A 23,589-nucleotide genomic window follows, 5' to 3' on the forward strand; every position below is an offset into this window, starting at 1 on the left:
TCCCTCACATACACACACCACCTAATCACAGTGCTTCGTGGCACATAAAGCAAGCGTTATTAAAAACACAGAGTCACAAAAATGAAGCAAATGCCTTTTAATTATTGCATTAAATGTTGTGGCAGCAAAAAAAAAAAATCGCGCATATAATGAAATTGTCGCATGCGCTCACTTTATTAAGCCTGAGCTGGAGAACGGCCTCAGCCAAACCCTCCCCCTCCACACCCCATCATCAAAAGCAAAACAAAATGGCTGCCTTACGAATTTATTTGCCTTCGCCTTCATGCCAAGGTTCGTCCACGCTTAATACATTTCTGCATTCATTCTTTTTTCTATCCTGCCTCTTTGCCTTTTTATTATTATCCAAAAGCCCGCAGCTATAATTTTGTTGCAAAAATGTTTCCATGTATCGTCTTCAGCTCTTCCCCCTCTCTTGACCACATGCTTCTCAGCTGCTGTCTACAACGTTGTCTGCGTCTTCGGTTGGGCAATGAAGTGCATGAGAAACGCAAATGAAATTATTTGTTCTGCTTTGCTTGTAGTGATGGCCCATGACCATCGCCAGACACTTACACCCACACACTCTGCTCTAGACATAAAGTATACTCTAACTGTTTGGGCTTGAGTTTTTACGAGTATAGAGCATTCTATGTATGTATGTATGAGTTTCGACCACTGGTCTGCCTTATCTCCGTCTGCCCTTGCTTTCGTCTTCGTCCGATGCTGCTTACGCTAAATCCTTGTTATATACAAATAATCTTGCACACACGACCGCATTTAAATTGAAAAACGTACATGGCACTACTCAAATGCGACGTCCGCCATGTCGACGAGTAGAAGATGAAACCAAAAAAAAAAAAAAAAAAAAACACAGCAAAAATAGAAGAAACCAAAACAAAAACGCCATAACCACTACACATATCTTGGACCTAGTCGCTTGCTGGTGTTGGGGGCGCTTGTTTCAGAGTAGTTTCGTTTCATTTCATTTCAGATTCTTCTTTTTTGCCATCTTCTTGTGGCTTATATAAGCTCTTCGACATCGGTATTGTGCTGAAATGTGGCTGGAACTTTATGCACACATAAATATATAAGCACATTTATGTAGAGTCGTGCATATTTGTGGTCAAGCGTGGGAAGAACGCAGTCACACACTTCGTGTAGGGTTAATTATATGTAAGGGGAGCGCCAGGCAACTTTTGTATGCCAGCACAAGTTGCTTTATTCGCAAAACTAAAATCTGGCTGCGTGGAATTAAATGTTCTCTCTACCCAAAGTATCAGAAACTGAGTTTTTATTTCGGTAGTTTGTATCTTGGCTTATATTTTTTTTATTAACTTGTCAATATTCTCAACATCTATCTATAAAAAAGCTTTTTCAGTTAATTCGTTTAATTTTAATGCGTGTGTCTGCGATGATTATTTTTAAATTTATTCAAATAGGTTAGTCCTCGTTGACAATCATGCTAAAGGAATGACAAATAATGAGACTTATTTATTTTCGTTTCAAGATGCAGTTTTGAAAACAACAGCTCGTAATATATAGTTTACTAACCAACTATATTTAAATGTAAGGCAGGTATAGTATGTAGATTAGAGTTACGAAAACACGCCCCTTTAGTGTTTCTTTTCTTATTTTTTGAGTTTCTAGCCACTTGTTCTAGTTTTTAAATGTTACAAATTATCAAAATAAATTATAGGTCGACAAATAATATTTCATATATTTACAAGTAGTTCTTCTTACTGCTTCTTCTTCTGATTGTTTACTCACCGGTATTGGCCACTTCACAAGGCAGCACTATTGTTTCTCCTGCTATGAATTTGAAAGTCTCCGAGCGCGATATAAACATGGGCTCGCTCTTGCTCATCAGTCCTTGGGCCGAAGCTGTGGCAAAAAGAAGAGAATATGCATGAGAATGTAAAGGCCAATAATATATTACGGCAAGTGGCAGGCATGTGAAATATCAAGCAAATTGCTCAAACTATTATTACGACAAGCGCACGCACACACATCACATTTGGGGTTTATGTCCAGACATAAAACGCAGCGACAACAACTGTCAAGGCATAACGGACTTGAGAGAGAGACAGACAGACACGCAGACAGACCGACAAGCAGGCAGACGGAGAGGCATCATCAAAATCCAAAACATCATCAGGCAATGCCTGGGTGCACACGTAGTATGTGTGCGGCTAATTGGTTTAGTGCATTTAAGAAAATTTGTCAAATGTCACAAAGTTCATAAAGTTCATTTTATTATGCACAACTAATGAAAGTTGTCAAATTTACTTTGGCATCGACACACACACGTACGCACACGAATAATTTAGTTGCAATTGCTGTTGATTTCCTAATCAATTTTAAATGTCTATACGAGTATATATAAATATTTAGTTATGTGCTGGCATGTTCATTCGCTTCGGCATTTGCCATCACTCTCTGACACTCCTCGGCAAGTAAAGTGTTAAAATGCACTAAAATATTAAAGCATACTTTTCGGCTGACGCTTGGTTCGGCTCTTGAGGTTTGATTTAATTCAATTGCACATTTATATGCGCACATGTGTTTGTTTATGGGAGCGAGAATGTGTGCGTCTGTGTCTGTGTGAATGCGAGCTTGTGCTGAATCACATGGCATGCATAATTTAATGAGTCTCAGCGGCAACATCAAAAGACACAAGCTATGCCACGACCCTCGCCCCGCACGCATATAACGAGAGCAGAATTTGAATATTTATTTAGTTTTGTAATTGGAAAATAATAATTACATAACAACTAGTAAATTGCTATATGCCATGACTATGAATAACACACCCCTCATTTGTACTGCCAGTCCACAAGATGCCAAACGGAAATGAGCATATCCGATTACAGCCTGCTTGGCCATGTAATCGATTATTTTTAGTGCGTGTGAGTGTGAATGTGTTTTTGCTCGTGTGCGTGTGCGTGTTCGTGTTAGTGTTAGTGTCGCTCCTCGTCATTTTGTGTGACACTGCAAAACGAGGATACATCGGTCACACTTCCGCACGCAAAAGCAACAACAACAACAACATCCACTCCAGAAGTAAAGGCAACAAAAAATGGCGTATAAATAAAATGCCTGGCCTACTGCTCTTGGCTGGCTTGGCTCGCCAACAGCAAAAAGCGATGGCAAACAATTTAATGCGTTTAAGCGAATGTGTCAACAGGCCAAGCCGCCTTTAGCTTTATACGTTACACTCTCTGTTGCTATTGCTGTTGTTGTTGTTGCCATTTTTTGTTCGCCCAGCTACAGACTGCGGCTTGGCATGGTGGCTTGTTGGCAGGGTGGCAGAGGGAGGCGGTCAAGGACTTTTGACACCATGACAAGACTGTGGTCCTGACGAGCAGCTCTGGAATTGAATTGATTCGATTACGCTGCGGGCACAATAATGAAGTGTCAAATGTTGTATTTATCTGCTACGAAAACATTCGAGAGCAAAGAGGGCAGCAACAACAGCGGGCACAAAATAAAGTAGGAAGTAGGTAAGCAAAAGTCGCACTTGCCTCCGTCTTTCGCACAGACTCAAAGCTCCACAGCCTCAATTCAATGCCATGTTTCCGGCATTTTATTTGATTTTGCTTTCGTTGTCGGAGTCTTGCAAAGAAGTTTCATTCTCCTACGTTCTTGATACATATACGCTTATATATATATACCTTTTTTTGTTGCTGCCGTCTCGCCTATTTGTGTTTTGTTTTGTGCTCTGACTGGGCTGCGTGTAAATATAATTTCTTTTGTATCTTTTGCGCCTCACTGCGGCTGTTGCCTGCGCTTCTCGACTTCAGGCTCAACCGTTGTCTCCCCGTTGTCGTTGTTTGTGACAATATTTTCACAAGGATAAAGGCGTTGGCAGCACGTGCCTGTGCTAGCTGCCGCTGCTGTCAATCGAATCCTTGATGCGGATAATAACGAAATAATGTCAGTTGAGTAAAGTTATTTCTTATGGCGTTTTTGCTTTTGAAGTTAGCCTCCAGAAGGGGTTTCCCATGAAGGGACCAAAGCCATATCTTGACACTCTCGAGTGCTAATAAAGTAAATGACTTTTTGTCACTTGGGTACTGATGCGCATTTAAGTGAAGGCACGCAGTATACACCAGTCATTAGAGAACACATTCGTATTTGTGTCGAGCAGAATAACTGCTGCTGTCTTGAATGTATTACAGGAATTCTTTTTGGCACAAGAAAGCTATAATGATGCATCAGCTTAATTGGCTGGCACCGCATGCGCAGTGCATTCATAAAACTTTCTATCCGAGAATCTAACAACCAGTAGAGAATCTGCAAAGAAGCTACAGTGAGACAAACGAGATCTCTCCAGCAACGCCGACTGGATACAAGAGTGTGGAAATAGTCCCGAGGAATACGTACAAGTCAGAACATTACTAAAAACCTACATTTCCGATAGAAGGGGAAGCGAAGTCTGTGGATTCCTTATCTAGACGTATGCCTGTGGTTCAGAGTCGACAGTCCTCGGGGATTCCGTTCTGCGGGAGTAACCTAATATGCGGTTTGCTAACGCAGGCATCTCCTGTCAGTGTGTGTACGCGCTCTGGTCACTAGGGTATTTGGACAGAGGCCACAGTTGAAATAATTAGTCAGGTTTGAAAATATTACAATTTGTAACATTAACAAGAAACGTAGCATATTTTTGCTTTACGCAGCTTTCACTCGAGGCTGACAATCTACATCGAAAAACACAGAGTCGAACTACGTACGAACTAGTACGTGTCTTACAACAAAACCTGCCTAATTGGAGCAGCCAACCATGTGCTATTTGTTTGATTTGCCGCGCCCAGCATTTCTTATAAGCAAACACATTTAGTAGAAGTAGGCAGTAGTGCAGACTGTGGACTCTGTCCCAAGAGCAAGTGGGTTTGTTTTTCTATGTGCTCTCAATTCAATTTCAATTTTCAGTTTTGGTGCACTCGGTTATTTTGTTTTTGCGGTTTGATATTCAAAGTTTTTCCATTAAAGTTATTCGTGTAGAATAAGAAAAGTTTTCCCCACTCACTTGCACAAACACACACACACAATACAAAACATACACACACACTCATGAACTCACGCCCATTTACACGTATTTGTAAATATTCAATTTGAGTAGAAAATTATCAAATACATTTCTGTTTCTTTTCCACAATTTGCCAGCGCCAAGCAGTTGGCCAGCACTTGTTACGTTTGCTAAATTACTGACCTTCACAGAAATGAGAATGGGAATATGGCCCCAGTGGTGCACAAAAATGTGGGCCACCGAAATTGCAAAAAAAAAAAAAAAAAATTGCAAGCACGCAAAGCACCAAATATGTAAAAATTGCTTTAGTGTTTGTAATTTTGTGAGCTGCACAACTGCACAAAAAACGAGCTAAGAAGTTATTTTCGTCTGCGCCAAAGCTATATACCCTTTATTGTGCCATAAAACAATTTCTTCATAGTTATGGGCCGCAAATTACATACGTGTACTCGTATATGTAAGCCGTACTGTTTCCATACAATTCATTTGGTATTAGAAGAACGTTGTGCCTTTTTTTAAATTTGGTCAGGCCTAAGACAACAATATCTGCATTAAACGTCGTTGTATGCAAGAAGTGGTCTTACAAAATGTTTTCTAAATCAGACCATTTCTATGACACCTACATGATGGTGATCTGGCAGTGTTTGCCTCAAGATTTGTCCATAAAAGAGGAGCTTCGGTGCAAAGTTGCAACAGGCAGCCATTGCAGCAAATATAACGTGAAGCTCACGTGAAGTTCTTCATCTTCTTGAGTGTTACCCACGTTCATTTCAAAAACAATATACTATTACATCTTTTTGTGAAGGGTATAAAAAAGTGAACACAGGTTGCAAGCTTCAAAGCTGCATACCTGCAAACAAATGCACAAAAATGTCGAAAAAGAACGAGCCAGACCAACAACAGCAACTTTAGTCATCAGCGGCAGCTTGCTGAGCATTTGCTTGCTCCTTTCATGGGAATATGGGCACAGAGGCCCCTGCCTCTGAGCTGTGGTGAATTTTGCCATCATTCTGCACAAAAATGGTTCTTCTGGTGGTCCACAGATTCTGGTTTCACTTTATTCATTAGTCACTACATATGATTAATTTTAATATTATACGAGTAAAGGGTAAAACTAAATTAAATTAAAACAAATGGAGAAACCTAGACACAGGTAGTGTATCTTTTCTTTGAAGAAAACTATAGTTTTACGAAGAAAATCAGCTAAGCAAAATATTTTGGTTTGCATTATCAGTTCGTGTTGAAAAATCGTTGGCGATCAACGACATATCATCAAATACCGTAGATTTTACTCTCTTAAAAAATATGTAGAAAACATTAAGAATGTATTTTCACTTTATGCTGTTTCTTTCAATTTTAATTCAAATATCGAAAGTAGAAATATAAGAGCCATCGATTGAACTTGACATCATTTTAGGTGAATTATATTTGAAGAAACATACACAGATGCCAGAAAAATGGTTTGAAGATGTAATGTAGTTTTTATGAAGGAATGAAAGAAGTCAACCAGCTTAAGATACCAGATCTACACGTATATACTTATCCATTTACGCCTGAAGAGAGTAACATAGAGCGTAAGTATTTAGTCAACATAAAACAAATCTGCTGACATTAATATTTTCACTCTAATTCTAAAGATCTTTTCTAAACAAGCTCAAAAATAACCACGTATAGTAGTCTAAAATTGCTCAGAAATTATTTAAAAGCTTCATCACGTTTCTGCTGTTTAAACTAAATTGTTGATCTAAAGTGAAGACAGGAGTGGTTTCAAGTTTTAGCAACGGTCGAGATGTGTTCTTAGATCATCAAAGATTTTCCCGAATCAAGTAATGTGCAAAACATTGATTTATTATATTTCGCCAAATGTGCAATGATCTGAATAGACTTCAGAATGATTTTTGGTCACTTTTAGCATTCCCCTCTGTAATAAAATAATACAACTTTGGAAAATATATATAATGTCAAAGCTATATAAATGATATTTTTGGGTTTTTTATCTGTAAAAACAAAGTAACTACCCACAGTACCAGGCATTGGAGTGCATAAAATTGCCAGCCGGCCATCCAGGCACCGCAGAGCAGTCGAAAAAATTTCATTAAATGCCGTGTTGAGTTGGAAAACTAACTAAAAGCACAGCAAACTTTAATCCACGCACATTTGCGAAGCACAACTATGGGTCAGCGGTGAAAGATTTAAAGAAAAGTGTGCGAAATTGCCAGGAGAGCGAATGCACAACTGCATTTCATGGTGCTGGGAAAACAAACACGTAATTTCCTTTGAGCGGCTACTTATGCTTTCAACCTACATTCGTTATCCTCCTCCTATTTTGTGACTTTCTGGCTAGTCAGACTGCACTTTGGAATAAAGTTCATGCAAACATCATTTTTTCTGCATGAATCTTGCTGAACGCATACTATATTGCCTTTCCCCAAAATTGTGCAAGGACTTGAAAAAAGGCGAGAAGTGCTTTAAGGCTGTGCAGTTGTAAATGGCGCATAAAAGTGGCAGCAGATTCCAAAGCTACCGCGCCAAACGACAGGAAAATGAGCCACAAAGTGCAGTGCGCTGAAATCAAGGATTACTCCGACAAATATAGATATGCGGGCTGCGCACACCTTACACACAGGCACATACATACTTGTATGTATATTCACATACATATGTTCATGAGCTACGAAACTGCTTTTCCGGCGTGGTGGCAGCCATTGCCTAAAAATTTAACGAAAACCAAAGTTTGTTGCAACTTTACGTGCATCGACCACCGGCGCGCAAGCTCAGGCATGTCGGGAGCCACCCGAACAGCCACCCGCCGACACATGAGGCGCCCGGCTCCGGCCACATGTTAAAACAATCTTAAAAGTTGGCGGGCAACACAATGTGATTGCAAGTGAAATATTCATGAAGTGCACTTTTGACATGCAACTTGAAAGTGGCACGTGAAGAGCCCCTAAAGCTAGAGCATGAACAGTGCGGCGTAGACAAGAAAGACAAGCCATTTATTGTTGTTGCCCTGCTGCTTACTTTGGAGTTGCCAGACCGAACCACTAATTTCACAACAGAACAACAACATCAACTGCCAATGCTTACAGTTAAGCTACCTGCAATAAAATTAATAATTTTCGGTTAAAATCGTATTGGAGTAAATGTTTTTCGCTAAGAACTTTTCTTTGATTTGGTTGATCAGTCCATTCGTCTGTCCGCCTGCTTGTCTGTCAGTTCGGGTGAATGAATTTCGAAATCGGCTGAGCACAAAACTTCTCTTCTTTAAGTCACAATACGAATTTATTTAATTTCTACTTTTTTGCCCCCCTTCTCTCTAAACAGAATTGCGGCAATACTTTCGATGCTACATAAATTTAACTTTGCATATCTTCATTTTAAACTTGAGCTAAAGAACCAATGTCCTTTAAACATTAGAGCATTTCGCATTTTGAAAATTTTCTCAAAGAAAGAAAAGAGTGGACTAAGTGGACTCAAATCCCCAAAATCGCTTTCATATTGGAACATGTCGGTTTGCTGCATAATATCATAAATAAATCAAATTAAATATTGAATATCGTAAATAGTACGTTTATAACGGTAAATGGCTCTTTAATGTTCCGCATATATTTGTAATTTAAGTTGCAGTTCTATCGAGCTCAGCATAAATGAAACACTATAGGAACGTACATGTATTATATTTCCAAACTTGAAACTATAAGAACTTGTGGGAATGTTGTAAATTATATTGCGGACTTGCACAATTACAAATGCAGATGGCAAGTGGTTTGTTTGCTGCGGATTCTAATTAATATGCCAGTGGCAACACGAGCTCTGCCGTCTGGATAGTTCGTTGCACATCTGAAAATTGTACTTTAAGAGCTGTATCAGGTTAAATTTGCGGTATTAAACGCCATTTGCATTCCACAGGGAAAACCGAAACGAGGCCATTATGATGCTTTTTTCGATACAAGCAATTGTAATAGCATATTTTGGTTTCACATGAAATCCTGCGTTGTGGTTTGCACAAACATTAAAAAAACAATAGTATTATTGCTTTAAGGGCAATGAGCGATACTTTCAATTCGATTACGAATTTTTATTTCTGATCTTCGAACGCTGGTGAAGATATGTCAAGGGTAATGCTTGCGAAAACTAATGATGGTGGATTCTTGTCAATTGTTTATGCAGATCTTGAGTTCTTTAGACAGACCGCAGAGGCGCAGATTTTTTTCGGAGTCGTTAAGATTTCGGCGGGTGTCACTGTAGGTGCCGTTAAACTTTTGAACTGATATGTACAGTAATTTTTGTTTGCTTCTTAAATGTATTTGGTAACTACACGATGGTCTCGGTTGGGATCTGGGTATTCTAGATTTTGCCCTTCCTGAGATCCTTAGCACCGTAGAGGAAAACGAACGCTTTTCCCCACTTTGTAAGAGAGATATCTCAGTAGTCGTTAATGCTGATTGAAGCGAACGTTCAATTATCACTCAAATCGAACCTGAACATGTCAGTCATTTCATTATGTATTCCTTATTTCCGGAACATTCGTTTTCAAACTCATAAACCTTTCGTTTCGACTGAATTCTAAATTTTTAGTAATAAAATTCTAAAAATATTTTTGCTCGAAAATTAACAAAAAAAAGTGAGTAAAGCAGTATTATACTTAAGTAATCGAGCTCCATTTATCATATCCTATTCTCTTGCACCTTCACGGTATAAATTATTACTGAAGTTCGCAATGTGTTCTCCGTGCGGACCTTGCAGCCCTTGTGATCCTTGTTGTGCGCCCTTCGAGGTAAGTGATATTGACATTCAAATAAATTTCGTCAATACAAACATAGAACCCGTTTAAAAACTCTAATGCATCTCAATTTGAACTCTCCTTAGTGCTCTCCAAAATGTTACAATGCTGCTCAGTTGGAGGCGCTGCCGCAGTGCGCACCACGTATACCGCCCCCCTTTCCAAAATGCATAACCGTGCAACAGCCGCCACGTATTATTTGCAAAAAACGTGTGGTTTTTACCGAGAAAATTGTGCCTGAGCCCATGGTTGTAAACCGTTGTCGCCAGATCACAATTCCCAAAGTGGTCGACACAACGCGTGTGATCAAGGTGCCGAAATTAATCTGGATTTCGCAGATGGTGCGGGAACCGCGTGTGATCTACTATCCCTCAATGATACCAGATCCTTATGTAGTCTGCTACCCAAAGCGCATCTGCGAACCGCGTGAAGTGTGCCAATCGATACTTTGCCAACCCAAACCACAGACAATAGATATACCTCCGCCCCGGGAGTATTGTTGCTATCCAAACGGACCCATAAACTATAAACCAAGTGCAGCTTGCCCGCCATGCCCAATCGGACCCTGTGCACCAGGCGGTGGATGTTGCCCGTTGCCTTGCTTCTCGACAAATCAATATCCATTGTGTGAACAACGTTGCGGACCATGTGGTCCTGGACCCTGTGGACCCTGTGGACCGTGTGGACCCTGTGGACCGTGTGGACCCTGTGGACCGTGTAGCCCCGGTGGACCGTGTGGACCCTGTGGACCGTGTGGACCCTGTGGACCGTGTGGGCCCTGTGGACCGTGTGGACCGTGTGGACCCTGCGGACCGTGTGGGCCCTGTTAAAGAGAGAATCTGGACTTCCAGCTTAAAATTAAAAAAGCGAGCTTGTTGCCCTCCTTGGTTTTGTAAAGGTAAGGCTCTTCTTTCAAATGATTATTTCATTTCCATATAAGTATTTACAGGGTCGCGTGTTGAGAAAATTGTAATCACTCATTATTGGGGGCTATACTTTCAACTGAAAAACAAAATGGTAAGTTATTGCTGTTGTTGCTGCTTTGACTCAACTCTGTACTGCACACATACACGAACACATAGTGAAGCAGTGTACGTTTTTTTTTAATTATAAAATTGTTAACAGATGATTTCAATGTCGAGACCGATGTATCTTTCATTTATGCGTTAAGCATTCATTTTTATTTATTTTTAATCGAACATAATTTAAACTTCAGTGATTTTCTGCAATTAAGCAGACCACAGTGGAGTACAAATTCTGGCAACTAGACAAGCAACACTATTCCAAGCTTACCTCTGATCACCTAACTCTGCAGCCACTTATGACTCTGCTTCCGGTATCAAGGTACAGAACGGACGGCTATTGCCATATGGTGCAGAAAGCAATATTCCGGCGGGAATTATAGGAAACCCTGTGTCTGACATTGGAAAATTCGCACGAAGACACACAAAGATGCGCACGCGATCTTTTTGATGAAAGTTCATGTAGCTGTCATCAGCGCTGTTCCCGCTCAGGACTCTGAATTGACGATAATGGATATCGATAGAATATAAATATATCTGCACAAGCAGAAGCAAAATAACCGTCTATTTTCAAGTGCTTTCCCTGATATAAACAAGAATATCGAATCCAAGAACGTGGCGGATCCTGGGGCAGATCCCCAAGAGCTGAGTTCTGAAGTGCTGCAAAAGGGAGGTTCGATAGTGAGGACGCCAAAGTCACATCCGATCGACCTTGCAGTCAGATTATATATATAAATAATACTAAATAGAATAAGACTCTAGCTCCCAGTTTGTTATAATTGTGATATAGTATAAATTTAATATAAGTTGTTCTAAATAATAACATTATATAATTCAATAAAAACCACAACAAAGGAATGCTGAGGCGAGTGAGGCAAAAACAAAAATCAAAAGGTTTTTTTTTATATTCTAAACCTGAAAGGCACAAGAGTAGGAAGTGAACAAGAAAGGAATGCTAAAGTCGAGCAGGCTGAACTTTTAAATACCCTATACCACCCCACCAAAAAAAAAAAAAAAATTATTAAAATAATTTAATTATTTAATTAAATTAAATATAAAATTTTCCATACACGCATACATACATTTACATCAGGATCGTGTCTATGCGTATTTGTGTATTTGTACATATGTATGTATATGTGCGGGCTCAGGGGAATCTGTATACCAAGTTTGGTTATTCTAGCTCTTATACTTTCGGAGATCATTGCGTTCATACAGACAGACAGACAGACAGACGGACAGACGGCCATGGCTATATCGACTCGGCTTGTCATGCTGATCAAGAATATATATACTTTGTGGTGTCTACCAAGCCTCCTTCTGTGTGTTCCATGTGCACTGGCACAAAACTAATATACCCTTGTACCCTTTGGGTCCATAAAACCATGTCCGTCTATTGCTTTTATAATAAGAGTCTCAGTTTTGAAGTCATTGATAAGTTTTATGTAATATTGCGGATTCTTTGATTATAAAAAACATATGTGTATTAAAATTTTGGTTTATGAGCGACTCGTATGTACTTGGTTTTTAGCTTAAGATCTAACTTTATATATTTAGGTAGGTTTTCTATATTTGAAACGATTAAAATATTTAGAGAGTGAGCATTTGTATATTTTTATATAATTGAAAGTATGTTATTAACTTTAATTACAAATAAACGCTATATTTATTACAATTTTGGTTTAAGAGCAAAAAGTACAATTTCACCGCAGCGCTGTGGGGCTAACGTAGTATATACTTGTTTTTATTTTAGCTTAGATGTAAGGGCGTGTTCTACGAAAATCAATGGAATGTAGGGTTGCTTTTTGTGGGATGGCTTGCTGTAAATAAATTTTAAAGTTTTTCACATGTACATGAGCACACTTGACTGGAATTTGGCTTTTTGCTAAATGGGTCTGCAGTTGTTGTGAGGTAGATGCGTGATTTTTGGGTAGCCAGGTAACAGATTACGCATATGCCATGATAAAGTGGCAATGGGCAGGATGTGGATGTGAATGGGAGGAAGAAGAAAATAGGAGGGGAGGGGAGGGGGGCGGCAGCTCACTTACATGCATACGGCTGGCTCACTTACAAAGACAAACAAACGAGCGGGAAACAGACTAAACGAGGGATAGCCGGAACACAAATGCAATGTGTCACCTTTATGGCGACAGGAAAATGAAATCACGTTGCCCCTCACGTGACAAATGTAATGATATATGTATGTTTGTTTGTGTGTGTGTGAGTCTCTCTGTCTATGTTGGGCACGTTCGTGACGGAGGATGACGACTTGGCCTATTGTTGCTGGTGTTGTTGCTGTTGCTGACGACAACGAACGACACCGACTGCGACACGTAGCAAAATGCGCATTAAATTGTGAAAAATGGAATTTGGGCAAATCAAAAGCGTATTACAAACCCAAATAAGTAAGACGCAATGGCGCAAAGTTTTTGTCGGCCAGAAACGTGCAACACGAAAGACCAGAAGTAGCAATAACAGTGGCAGTCGCAGTAGAAGTAGAAGTAGAAGTAGAAGCAGAAGCAACAGCAAACAAATCAATGTCAGGCGCAATGTTATGCCCAGGTCGAGATCTTAGCACAAGGCCTGACAATACACAAAGAGGCGCGTTACTGCTGACATTTTGGCCACGTGATCGACTTACACATTTGGCTCCGATTCGGGCAACTCCCATATGGCAGCTGGCACACGCTCACAAACGCATGTCGCCAATGTCAACGCACATGAATATCTCAGAGCATATTTATTGACTTGTCGCCGCCGGTGGTAGCGACATTGCCAACCTCTTGGACCGACCTCATAAGCTGTCACGACAACTTTCGCCTCATCATCAGCTGCTGGAGCAACAGCGGATGGCGCCACGGCATTTGGCTGCCTACTCGTGCACTACAACCATATGCGAGGTTTGATTCGAAATCAGTTCTAAGAATTATGTTCAGTAACTCATTGCCTAGATTTGAGACAGCAGCAGATAGTGGTGTAGTGGGTGTTCGATATATATTATCGATCTTTATTCATTTGAGCATTTGTTTGTGTATTTCATTTTCTGAGTCCGAGTCGTAATCTAATAAATAAATAACTTTTAACTATATTTAAAAAGACAGAGACTTACATGGTGTACTTTATTTTTTAGGTAAATATATAACTTGACCTTCTTTACTATCAGTTTTTATATACTGGAATATATATAAAAATAAATGTGTACAAAGGACTATAGTAAGAATACCACACCAGAGAATTATAATTGATTATAATATGGAACTTACATTTGAATTGTAGTACCAAACTCTTTTTGAAGTGAATTTAATTTTAAATATTGATTTTATTCACAACAATTGCTTAAAAATCTTTGTTTTGCCTATGATTTGAAAAGACCACCTTGAAACATGGTAACAGGTCTGAAAATTTGAAGCTTTTTGGTTGAAACCTCGCGCCTTGAATTAGCTGCTTGGCGTACCTTTAGGCGCGGCAGCAGGCGGCAAAAGTTACGTGGTGACATTGCCACCGACTAACCCGACGAAGCGCTACCGCACGTCCCTCACACCTACAACATTTTTCACACTCAATTGCTTTGGAACCTTTTCACGGGATCACGCGCGCACTGCTCCTGGCAGGCTCTCGACTGGTTCCCAGCTACTTAGCTTATGTGTTGCATGCAACACGGCGGCCGGGGTGGCGACGATGGCAACGATGATTGCTCGTGTGAGCGCCCTTTTGTGTGCGACTGCGGCACAAAACAAACAGGCAGGACACAAACATTGTCGCCAGCTTCGAGTGCTTTTTAGTTTCCTCTCCCTTTTCCGTTGACGGCTCCTTTTGCCACCGTCAGTCTTTTCGAAGTCACTTTCTTCATTTTTATTCTTTCTTTTTGTATATAAATTGTGTTTTTTGATTGTTGTTGCCGTTTTTGGTGACATTTTTATTCACTCGTTATATTCGCATGCACACACATCTATACATATACATATATATGTATGTGTTCGATTGTGAGTGTTGCTGGGCGGCGTCTGCATATCAGATTAGCGCATATATCATACGTAATGGTTTTCAAATGACGGCAATGATTTCAATTTCATGATAAAAACTGCGGAAATTCATGAGTGGGAGGAGAAAAAGGGAGCGAGGCGGCTGTGAGGGCGTAATGTTTGTAAAAGCGAAAGTCAAATTATGTTCCATTTGGCTGGGCAACGAAACGTTTGAGTGAGACAACGACAATGTAGGATAACAATGGCTTTAAGATATTATGTGAACGAATTTCATTAAAGAAACTTTAAGATTTTTATTTGTAGAGCCAGAGCCTTCACTGAAAGTGTAAGGATTGCAATTAGAAATAAGAATGATAGAACATATGATATTATTTCTAATAACGATGTCCCCTTCTCTGTCCACTCACAGTCTGTTTCAATCAATGCTTCACATAAAGTTTTTTTCTCTTTTTTTGGGTTACAATCGTTTACATCGATGCTTGGTTTTGTCAAGACGCACAATGTCCGATTACTATTTGACATTATACGGATGTCATAGAATCGATATGAATGGGGAACAGTTTCGTGAGAAAAACCATTCCGTATAAGAACTATTACCAAATTGCATATTGTATGAATTGTTGTCATACCTGATTATATTGCATCGCTCGCGTGCCATGAAAAGTGACAATGGCTGACGAAAAATAAATAAAGAAAAACTATTCCAAATAAAAGACTGCATAGTACGAATATAGTAAGGTATATACATACTTCACAGTGATTGATATATGAATAGCTTCGACCCAGTCTTAGATAACTTCTTAGCTTGTTAATTCCACATTTTGGAGTACGATAAAGAAGAGTCGTGTGTTAAGTAAACTTATAAATTTTGGCAGACATTTGAAAGCAAACTTAATGTTTCTTTTGGTTAAGTCATGCACAAATTTAAGGGAATACTCGTATGCCGGCCACGGTCTCGCCCGCTGTTTGACAGAGCTGCCTACTTAGTTAGTGTATTACAAACAGATTCGTTTTTTATATTTTTTTTCGGCCACTGTGCGTATGAGTAATCTGCGTACTCTTTTATTTGTCAGGGCTTTACTTCACTATATATATTTACGTATTTATTTTCCTATATCGTAGTCGTAGCCGTGGAAACTCGCAAGTCAGCAGTGCGGCAAAAAAAGAAAGGCAGAGCAGTGCTTGCTTTTGGCTAGTGATTGACGATAATTGACTGTCGCCAGCATGCGACATCAATCATGGTGTCCAGCATGACGAGCAGCGGCACTGGCAACAACAAAAGCAGCAACAGCATGAGAGAAACATGTAAATTGCACACGATAAAAACGAAATTGAAATCGGTAAACAAAATGATAAAAATCTTGATTATTTATGCGGCAGCAAACAGGGACTGTGGGAGATGGTGGATAACTTTATCCTGGCATGGGGTGCTGGCCCGCAAAATGCTGCAAATTCATGCTATTTGTTTGCGTTTAGTGCGAAATGGAATGAAGTTGAATATGAAATGACATTCAGACAAGGACGTTTGTCAGCAAAGCAGCTCCAGAAATTGAAGTTTGTGTGTTATTTGGATGTACGTATTTATTTTTCTGCATTCCACCAGAAAGGAGTCTAGAAACTTCTGCAATATAACGAATTCATATAAAATATTATAATATTGCTGAAGCAGTGAATATTCTTCTCTATTGCTCTCATATTCTTCTATTTACATATATCCGATTTGTATTATTAGCATGAATTATTGATTTCCGTTTCAAAATAAAATTGAACTCAAAAACTAGGTTACAATAATATCAATGTTTTCTTTTAAAGAATTATTGTCTTTGTTTTATTTTGTTATATTTTCTATTTGAATCCAGTTGGGAAATTAAACCACACTAATATTATTTAGAAAGTTTTAATATTTCAAAGATACCGTGTACATGAATTTGTCTCTCATTTATCTGAACATTTCTTACTCACACATGTACACCACTCCTCCATTGTTGTTATTAAATACTTCTGCGTGTCAAATTGAATTTTTCTTATTTACACGTCGCAGCACCAAATGGAATTTATACAATTCCTGCAATATAATGCCATAAAGAGAGCAACAGCAACCGAAGCTCTGAGACCGTCAGACTCGAGGTTGACTCTGCCAGCCAAATCCACTTTAACTTTTATTTAATACACAAATGTGCTCCGAATGTTCGTACGTATGTATGCAGAGAGAAAGCGACGGCGAAATGCCACAAAAATTCGCACGTACAACAAGCTAAATGGAAAGAGGGAAAAACAAAAATATGAAGACTTTTTTATACAAACTAATTTTCAACGTCGCTGAGCCGTTGAGGCAATTGCACAACTTCAGTTTCGCTTGCTCCCATCTCTGTCCCCCCTTTCTTTCCCACTCTTTTCTCTTCCTAGCTCTCGCTGACTGCCATTGCATTGTTTGAGTCATAGCTCGGGGGCTTGGAGCATAAGCGCATTCAACGTTGTGCTGCAAAATAAATTGTGCAAAAAAATTGCACAACAAAAGCAAACCACGCATATAGAAACAGAATAAAAAAGGAAAGTTTGCCGCCGGACATGTAGCGAGAAGTCGCTATAAAAGAGGGGCGGTGGGGCCACGCCCATCGCTTGAAAAATGCGTGTATGTAAATTTTGCCACAGTCAAGTTTAAAAAATTGTTATGTTGTGTTTTTACAAACGTGCCAAAAGGGTAACTATAGAAATGTTGCATACTTTGTGGGGCTATTATAAAAAGCAGACGATTGAAAAATTGTGTGGCTGCGAGCGTGTATTTGCGTGTTGGTGTGTTTGTGTGTTTGTGTGCTTGTGTGTGTGGCTGAGCAGCTTAGCAAGCAATGCAGAACAAATGAGCGCTATATCACATGCAAATGCAATGACAGAGGGAGAGAGAGTTGTTTTGTGATGGGATGGGGAACTGTAAAGCCAAATGCCCGACGCACGGCTTTATGTCAACTTAATTAGAGGGCTTTTGTGCAAGGCAGCAGCAGGTAAATACGATTTGCGTTCACCTGTGTCCATGCAGATAGTGGTACATGCATGTGGCGGCAGTGTGTAAGTTTAATGTGCGTCGCTCACTCAAGCGCTCGCTTGCTGCGGCTGTTGGTTGCATTATTCTTTGCCGCAGTTGCTGTTTTCGCTTTTGCTGTTCCGTTGGTTTCGTTTATTTGGCCATCAACGGAATGAAGTAAACTACATGTGCACATTGTGGTAAATAGAATGCATAAAGTGTGAAAAAACAGCAACAACCCAAACAGCAACAATTGCATTTGCCAGCAGCGAGCAGCAACACAAACAAATCGGATTACGCCAGCGGAATTACGGACGAAATGTGTTACGTGTTGCATGGCACTGCAATTTTGCATAGTAACGTACAACAAATACACAATCGCACACACACACACACACACCCACACACATACAAAGGTATGTATGTTTAGATGTGAAGCAGGGTTGGCAACTGGCTGAGAAGCAGCACACTATAATTTTCATTAAAACTTTTAAGCTTATTAAAAAATCATAAAGAAAAAAATTTACTGTTTTGTAAATAAGGACAAAGCAAAATTTTGTTTAAGCCTGATTTTTTGTAGAATACAAAAAATATAGAAGCAAAAGAATAAAACGACGACTTATGACCAAAAAAACGGAGAAGGGTACATAGTTTCGACACAGCCGAAGATAATTTTCATTTAATTTATGTTTTTGTTGAGATCGATGTAAGACTCTAAGTCCAAAACCTTTTCATTTCAGTAACCTAAATAATTATCTATACGGATTAGCTTAACCCTAAATATTCATACTTATTTTCCAGCCCTGCAACAAAACGCATAACTCTTGAAACACCCGCAATGTTAGCGGTAGTGGTAGAATCCTGTCCAGACTCACGGTGTGCTCTCATCATTGTTATCTCTCGCCTGTGAATATACCTGTGGTGCGGTAAGGGAGTGTCAATTACGTGTTTTCTTGTGTAAATATGCATTAAACGTATTTGCACGTCGATCTCAATCGTTAGCCGGCCAGATTGTGCCCACAAAATAACAACAACAACAATATATGTGAGAGGCAAGCCATTTAGCACGCAGCTCAATTTTCTAAAAGTTATTTAATATAATGCCAATGTCAAGTTGCACTCCCACCACACACACACACACAAACACACACACACACACACACACACACATACATACACACAAAAAGGATGCGGATGATGGCTGTTTTCTTTTGTCTGCGACATGCGGGTACCAGACAGCAAGACAGATACGTACAAAAATAGAGGAGAAACTATGCGAAAAACCTCCATTTGTATGGCATGTCTGCGCTAAGCTCGCTTGTCTCTGTATGTTTGTGAACAATTTTAAAGCATAAGCATACAGACACCTCATGATGAAGGACGAGAGCAAAAGTTTAGCTTTTAATACTCACTTTTTTCAGTTGGCTTTTTTTGTGATGGGACAGCATTTAAATGCTTGTGCATAGCGTTAACAAAACTGCCAGGACACCCAAAACGAAAATTTATGAAAAATGTGCTGGACAGACAGAGAGGCTGCGCGGGGAGGGGGAAGCAGAATGTGCGTCAAGATTTTAAGTGCCCACATAACTCAGTCGCATCATGGCATTAAGCCGAAATTAACCTTGTAATGTGCACGCTCACATGCTTACTGCATTTCTGTATGTGTGCGTGCGTGTGCGTGGGTGGCTAAGTGTGTGACTAAAGAATGAAAAATCATAAAATTTGCATGTGGGAAAGAAAGCGCAAAAAGAGAGCCCCACTAGCTACGACAAACTTGTGGCGTGACTTGACGCTTCAAATTAATTACGTAGCGTTGTCGTAATAGTTGGCAAACTACATAGTTTTACGGCATACTCGTACTGAGCGCAAAGCGAAAACAAATACAACACACATACATATATAAATAGGCTCCCAGCCAGACACAAATATGCACGCTGCTGCTGCGATGAAATGTGATGAGTTGAGAAGAGAAGAGCTGAGAGTCAAAGGCAGATGAACACACAACCAAGCAAACAAACAGCATGGGTGTTAAGTTTTAAGTGTTGCCGAGACAACAAACAGAAATTTCAGACACTTTGTATACGCACATATGTATATAATTATGCAAATACATATGCACTGTTCGATGGAACTATTCCCAATTCGGGTAATTATTAGAGCAGCAATACAACCTGTTTTTATTTTAAGTTTAAGGTGATTGTAAGCACATTGTGATTATAATGAAAACCCAAAGATATATAATAATGTAATATATTAATAAATGTATGAAGATTAAATATTTGCGAATTAAACATTGTTGAGCATATTTTTACAACAAGTAATATATTTTCTCAAAATACGGTTTGTTGCGATTTGATTAAATATGTAGCTCATTCATTTTCATTAAATAATACATGAAAACCATTTTATTATAAAATTAAAATATATTTAAAACAAGTATTTTGTACTCTAGCATGCTCCAATGGACCACAAATTCAAAAATATTTGTATTCTAATATCATAAAAATTTTAGGCTATATTAATAGCAGAAATATAAAGTAAGATATTGTCACAACAAGTGGGACAATAAATAATTATGAATTATAGAAAATTGTTTACTTATTTCAATTTAATTGTTCCATTGAAATCATTCCTGGGTCATATCTTTGGTATAGCAGCGATGTGTACGCGTATGAAGTAATGATCCGACATACAAGTATAATCTAAGTAACATAAACATTTTTAAGGCGTTTTAAGGCTGTAGAAGGGTTATTGATTAAAACAGGCAGGCGATATCGCTAATTGTTCTTTTCACTTTTTACTCTGTCAGTGTTTCATTCGTAAATAAATAAAATTGTAAAATCGAAAATGCGTGAATAACCTTTGCACGATCTTTGCAAAAGGGCATCTACGTATGGAGCCATAGAAACGGAACAAGAATGGGAGTTGCGACTTTGGCAAATACACGAAAGGGCATCCACATCGGACCCAAGAAACACCAAAACGGTGTACATACAACGAAAGGTGGACCACAGTGGGTACACAATCAAGGACATAATCGAAGCCATAAAAAGCTAAGAACATATTGGGAAAGATTAAAAAGCACTACAATTCAGTGGCGCAGCAACGCAAACGATAGTATATTTAAAAAATGTAAAAAGTTAACTAAAACAGAACAGAAAGACGTTCTTCTTATATCGTAAATTATGAATATGTTTCCAATCATAATATTGGATTATTTCTCGAGTATATACGTGAGTGCTACGGCACATATCCGCTTGTCTAATGATAAGTGCCAGCGCGTTTACGTCAAGTGGGTCTTTATACATAGTTCTAGGCATGCAAAATAATTGCTTGCTGTTAAATTTACTGTTACCACAGCAGCAGTAGCGACAACAACAGTCAACGGCACTTGACTTTGTTTCTGTGGTTCAATGTCTGTCCTCCAGTCTGTCTGTCTATCAAGTCTGTCGCTGTTGCTGATGAGGTCGCTGCTTGCTTGTCGGCTTGTCAATGCTTGCCTTTGACGCTAATACCTCGAACATCGAGACATAAACATTCACCATGTAGAAGCGGTTGCCAAGCCACATACACACACACACACGCACATACTACTCATACACATGAACCATTCTTACACCTGTGCTTCTCTCTGCCTCATTATGGGGCGCCATGGCAGGGCGCCAAGTAGTTGTTAGACTCATGCTGCTGCTGTTGTTGCCACTGACACGTCGATGTCAAAGCTCAATAATACACACACAAACATACACATACTTGTACATATGTACGCAGTATATGACATGTAATTTTATTCATTTCATTTACGTTCGTGTATATTTGGCAGTCGCTACAGCAAACCTAGTGTTCAGCATCTACTCCATTTCACCCGCAGGACGCGCGTAATTTAGTAAGCGGCTTATGATGCACAATTAAACGGTTGCCGTACGCATGCCTATGCTCTAGGTTATGGCCATAAAGTTCTATCAATCATTTGCTTGGAACCAATGGCGCATTAAAGTTGGAAGACCTCGCAGTAGGCCTCCGTCATACCAACACGTATACGCCGCGTGTGCCGCACATTAACATAAAGGCGAGAGCAACAACAACAGCAATGAAAGCAGCAGCCTGAGTCATAAACAACTTGCAACAGCCGCTGTTTACATATTTAATTTAGCGCAGCTCAGCTCGACTCATCTCACCTCGCCAGGCCGAACCCTAATTCCAGCCCGTTCCACAGCTCCTTGCCACATTTGACTTTACATGCGTGTCGCATCAGATGCCAACCCAAAAAAAAAAAACGAAGAATAAAAAAAGGAAAGAAAAAGGGTCAACATTGTCAGGGCCAACGCCTTGGCACTGATTTCTTTCTATTAAAATTTTAGCTCACGACATGCTTATGCGTGCAGAGCAGCCATCGCTCCTTACGCACCCCGTATACACAAACTGATAAAAATGTCAACACACAATTGATTCTCGCACTTTCCCAGCAACCATTTCTAAGTGGGTGCGTAGACTGTATCCGTGTCTGTGTGTGTGTGTGTGTGTGTGTGTGTGTGTGTGTGTGTGTGTGTGTGTGTGTGTGTGTGTGTGTGTGTGTGTGTGTGTGTGTGTATGGGTGTAGAGGGGCTACTTCATAGTAGACATCACGTTTGTTGTTTGATTTTATTGAGCCGCATTGCTTCTTCCTTTTTCATGCTTATGGGCCTAGCAGTTTTTATTCCTTTACGCTTTGCATTTCACTTTCGCTTTCTCGTATTTTTTCCACTTCCTGCTCTTGTGGCCTATTGGGCATTGTTTAGACCCGATCCAGGCAATTGTTTACAGTGCTTGGGTTTCACAGCCTCCTCCATACTCCTTCTTTCGAGCAGAGACATAGTCGTACACACATTTGTGCACTTTGCTACATGCTTTGCATAAAATCACGTCGTCATCAAGTTGACATTATGTCCTGGGATTAAAGTATCGGAATGACACTTTGAATTTATAGCTCAAGTCGCAAAGTGTGATTTTTATTGATACTCAATGCTATTGGCATTCGACTCTGATCTCGACTGGCAGCCTTTGTCTGTTCCCGCATCGTTCCGTTGGTCATTTTCAGCTACTTTTTAATACTTTCTATCAATTCGAAAATTAAGCATTGCCTCTGCTAGTTTCATTTCTCTTCTTTGGTTCAACAACAAAGTTGAGCCCCATAATAAGTATGCAAATACAACATTATAAGCAAACGTTGCCTGCAACTTTCATTATCTCTACTGCAACAGCAATGGCAACTGGAACAGCAGCTGCAGTTGAGGCAACAATCAGACCAGCAAGCTCGACAGCTGCCCAGCAGCACACTTAAAACTTTATTTACATAATCCTTGAAATAAATATAAAATATTTTGCATTTAATTATCGCAGCATAACTGACAGCGGGCGCCTTTCTAACGCTTCCCACAAATGCTCGAGCTACAAAAGCAAAATAAGCTACAGTGGAAGCTGCCTAAGACAAATAACCCCTAGCCAGCATATAACTGAAACAAACAGTCAACATAAATTATCAATGGTATACAACAAAAACACTCTGCTCTTGATCTGATAATCTAAACAGATCTTAAAGAAATATTGAACTTATGAAAAGTGCCTTTTTTGTGCAATAATAAAGTAATAAGTCCCATCGCTTTTAAAAAAATGTGATCATTTCGAAAATGCGCAAAATTGATTCACATTAGGCGATAAGAAAAATAATAGAGAACGCTACAGTCGAGCAAGCCCGACAGTGTAATACCCTGTACCCA

General features: G+C 39.5%; 2 protein-coding genes across 4 annotated transcripts in view; one reads left to right on the plus strand and one right to left on the minus strand.

Annotated features, from left to right (window-relative positions):
• LOC115620379 (hemicentin-1) overlaps window positions 1-23,589 on the minus strand; it is a 170,012-nt gene that overhangs the window by 52,776 nt on the left and 93,647 nt on the right. Inside the window, exon 4 of the mRNA XM_030513586.1 lies at window positions 1,768-1,881. Within this exon, the coding sequence (XP_030369446.1) occupies window positions 1,768-1,881 (114 nt within the window). The remainder of the gene's footprint in view (window positions 1-1,767; window positions 1,882-23,589) is intronic.
• On the plus strand, window positions 9,576-11,689 carry LOC115620380 (DBF4-type zinc finger-containing protein 2 homolog). Of its 3 annotated transcripts, none has more exons than XM_030513589.1 (5): window positions 9,576-9,650; window positions 9,741-9,803; window positions 9,896-10,707; window positions 10,759-10,826; window positions 11,026-11,689. In XM_030513589.1, the coding sequence occupies exons 2-3, from the start codon at window positions 9,747-9,749 to the stop codon at window positions 10,637-10,639; spliced, it is 801 nt and encodes a 266-aa protein (XP_030369449.1). In that variant the 5' UTR covers window positions 9,576-9,650; window positions 9,741-9,746; the 3' UTR covers window positions 10,640-10,707; window positions 10,759-10,826; window positions 11,026-11,689. The 3 variants fall into 3 exon arrangements, with proteins under 3 accessions (XP_030369449.1, XP_030369447.1, XP_030369448.1); XM_030513587.1 differs by having other exon boundaries at window positions 11,125-11,689; XM_030513588.1 differs by having other exon boundaries at window positions 11,154-11,689.

Source organism: Scaptodrosophila lebanonensis, unplaced genomic scaffold (assembly GCF_003285725.1).
Source record: "Scaptodrosophila lebanonensis strain 11010-0011.00,11010-0021.00 unplaced genomic scaffold, SlebRS2 tig00000024-arrow-pilon, whole genome shotgun sequence".
NCBI lineage: Eukaryota > Metazoa > Arthropoda > Insecta > Diptera > Drosophilidae > Scaptodrosophila > Scaptodrosophila lebanonensis.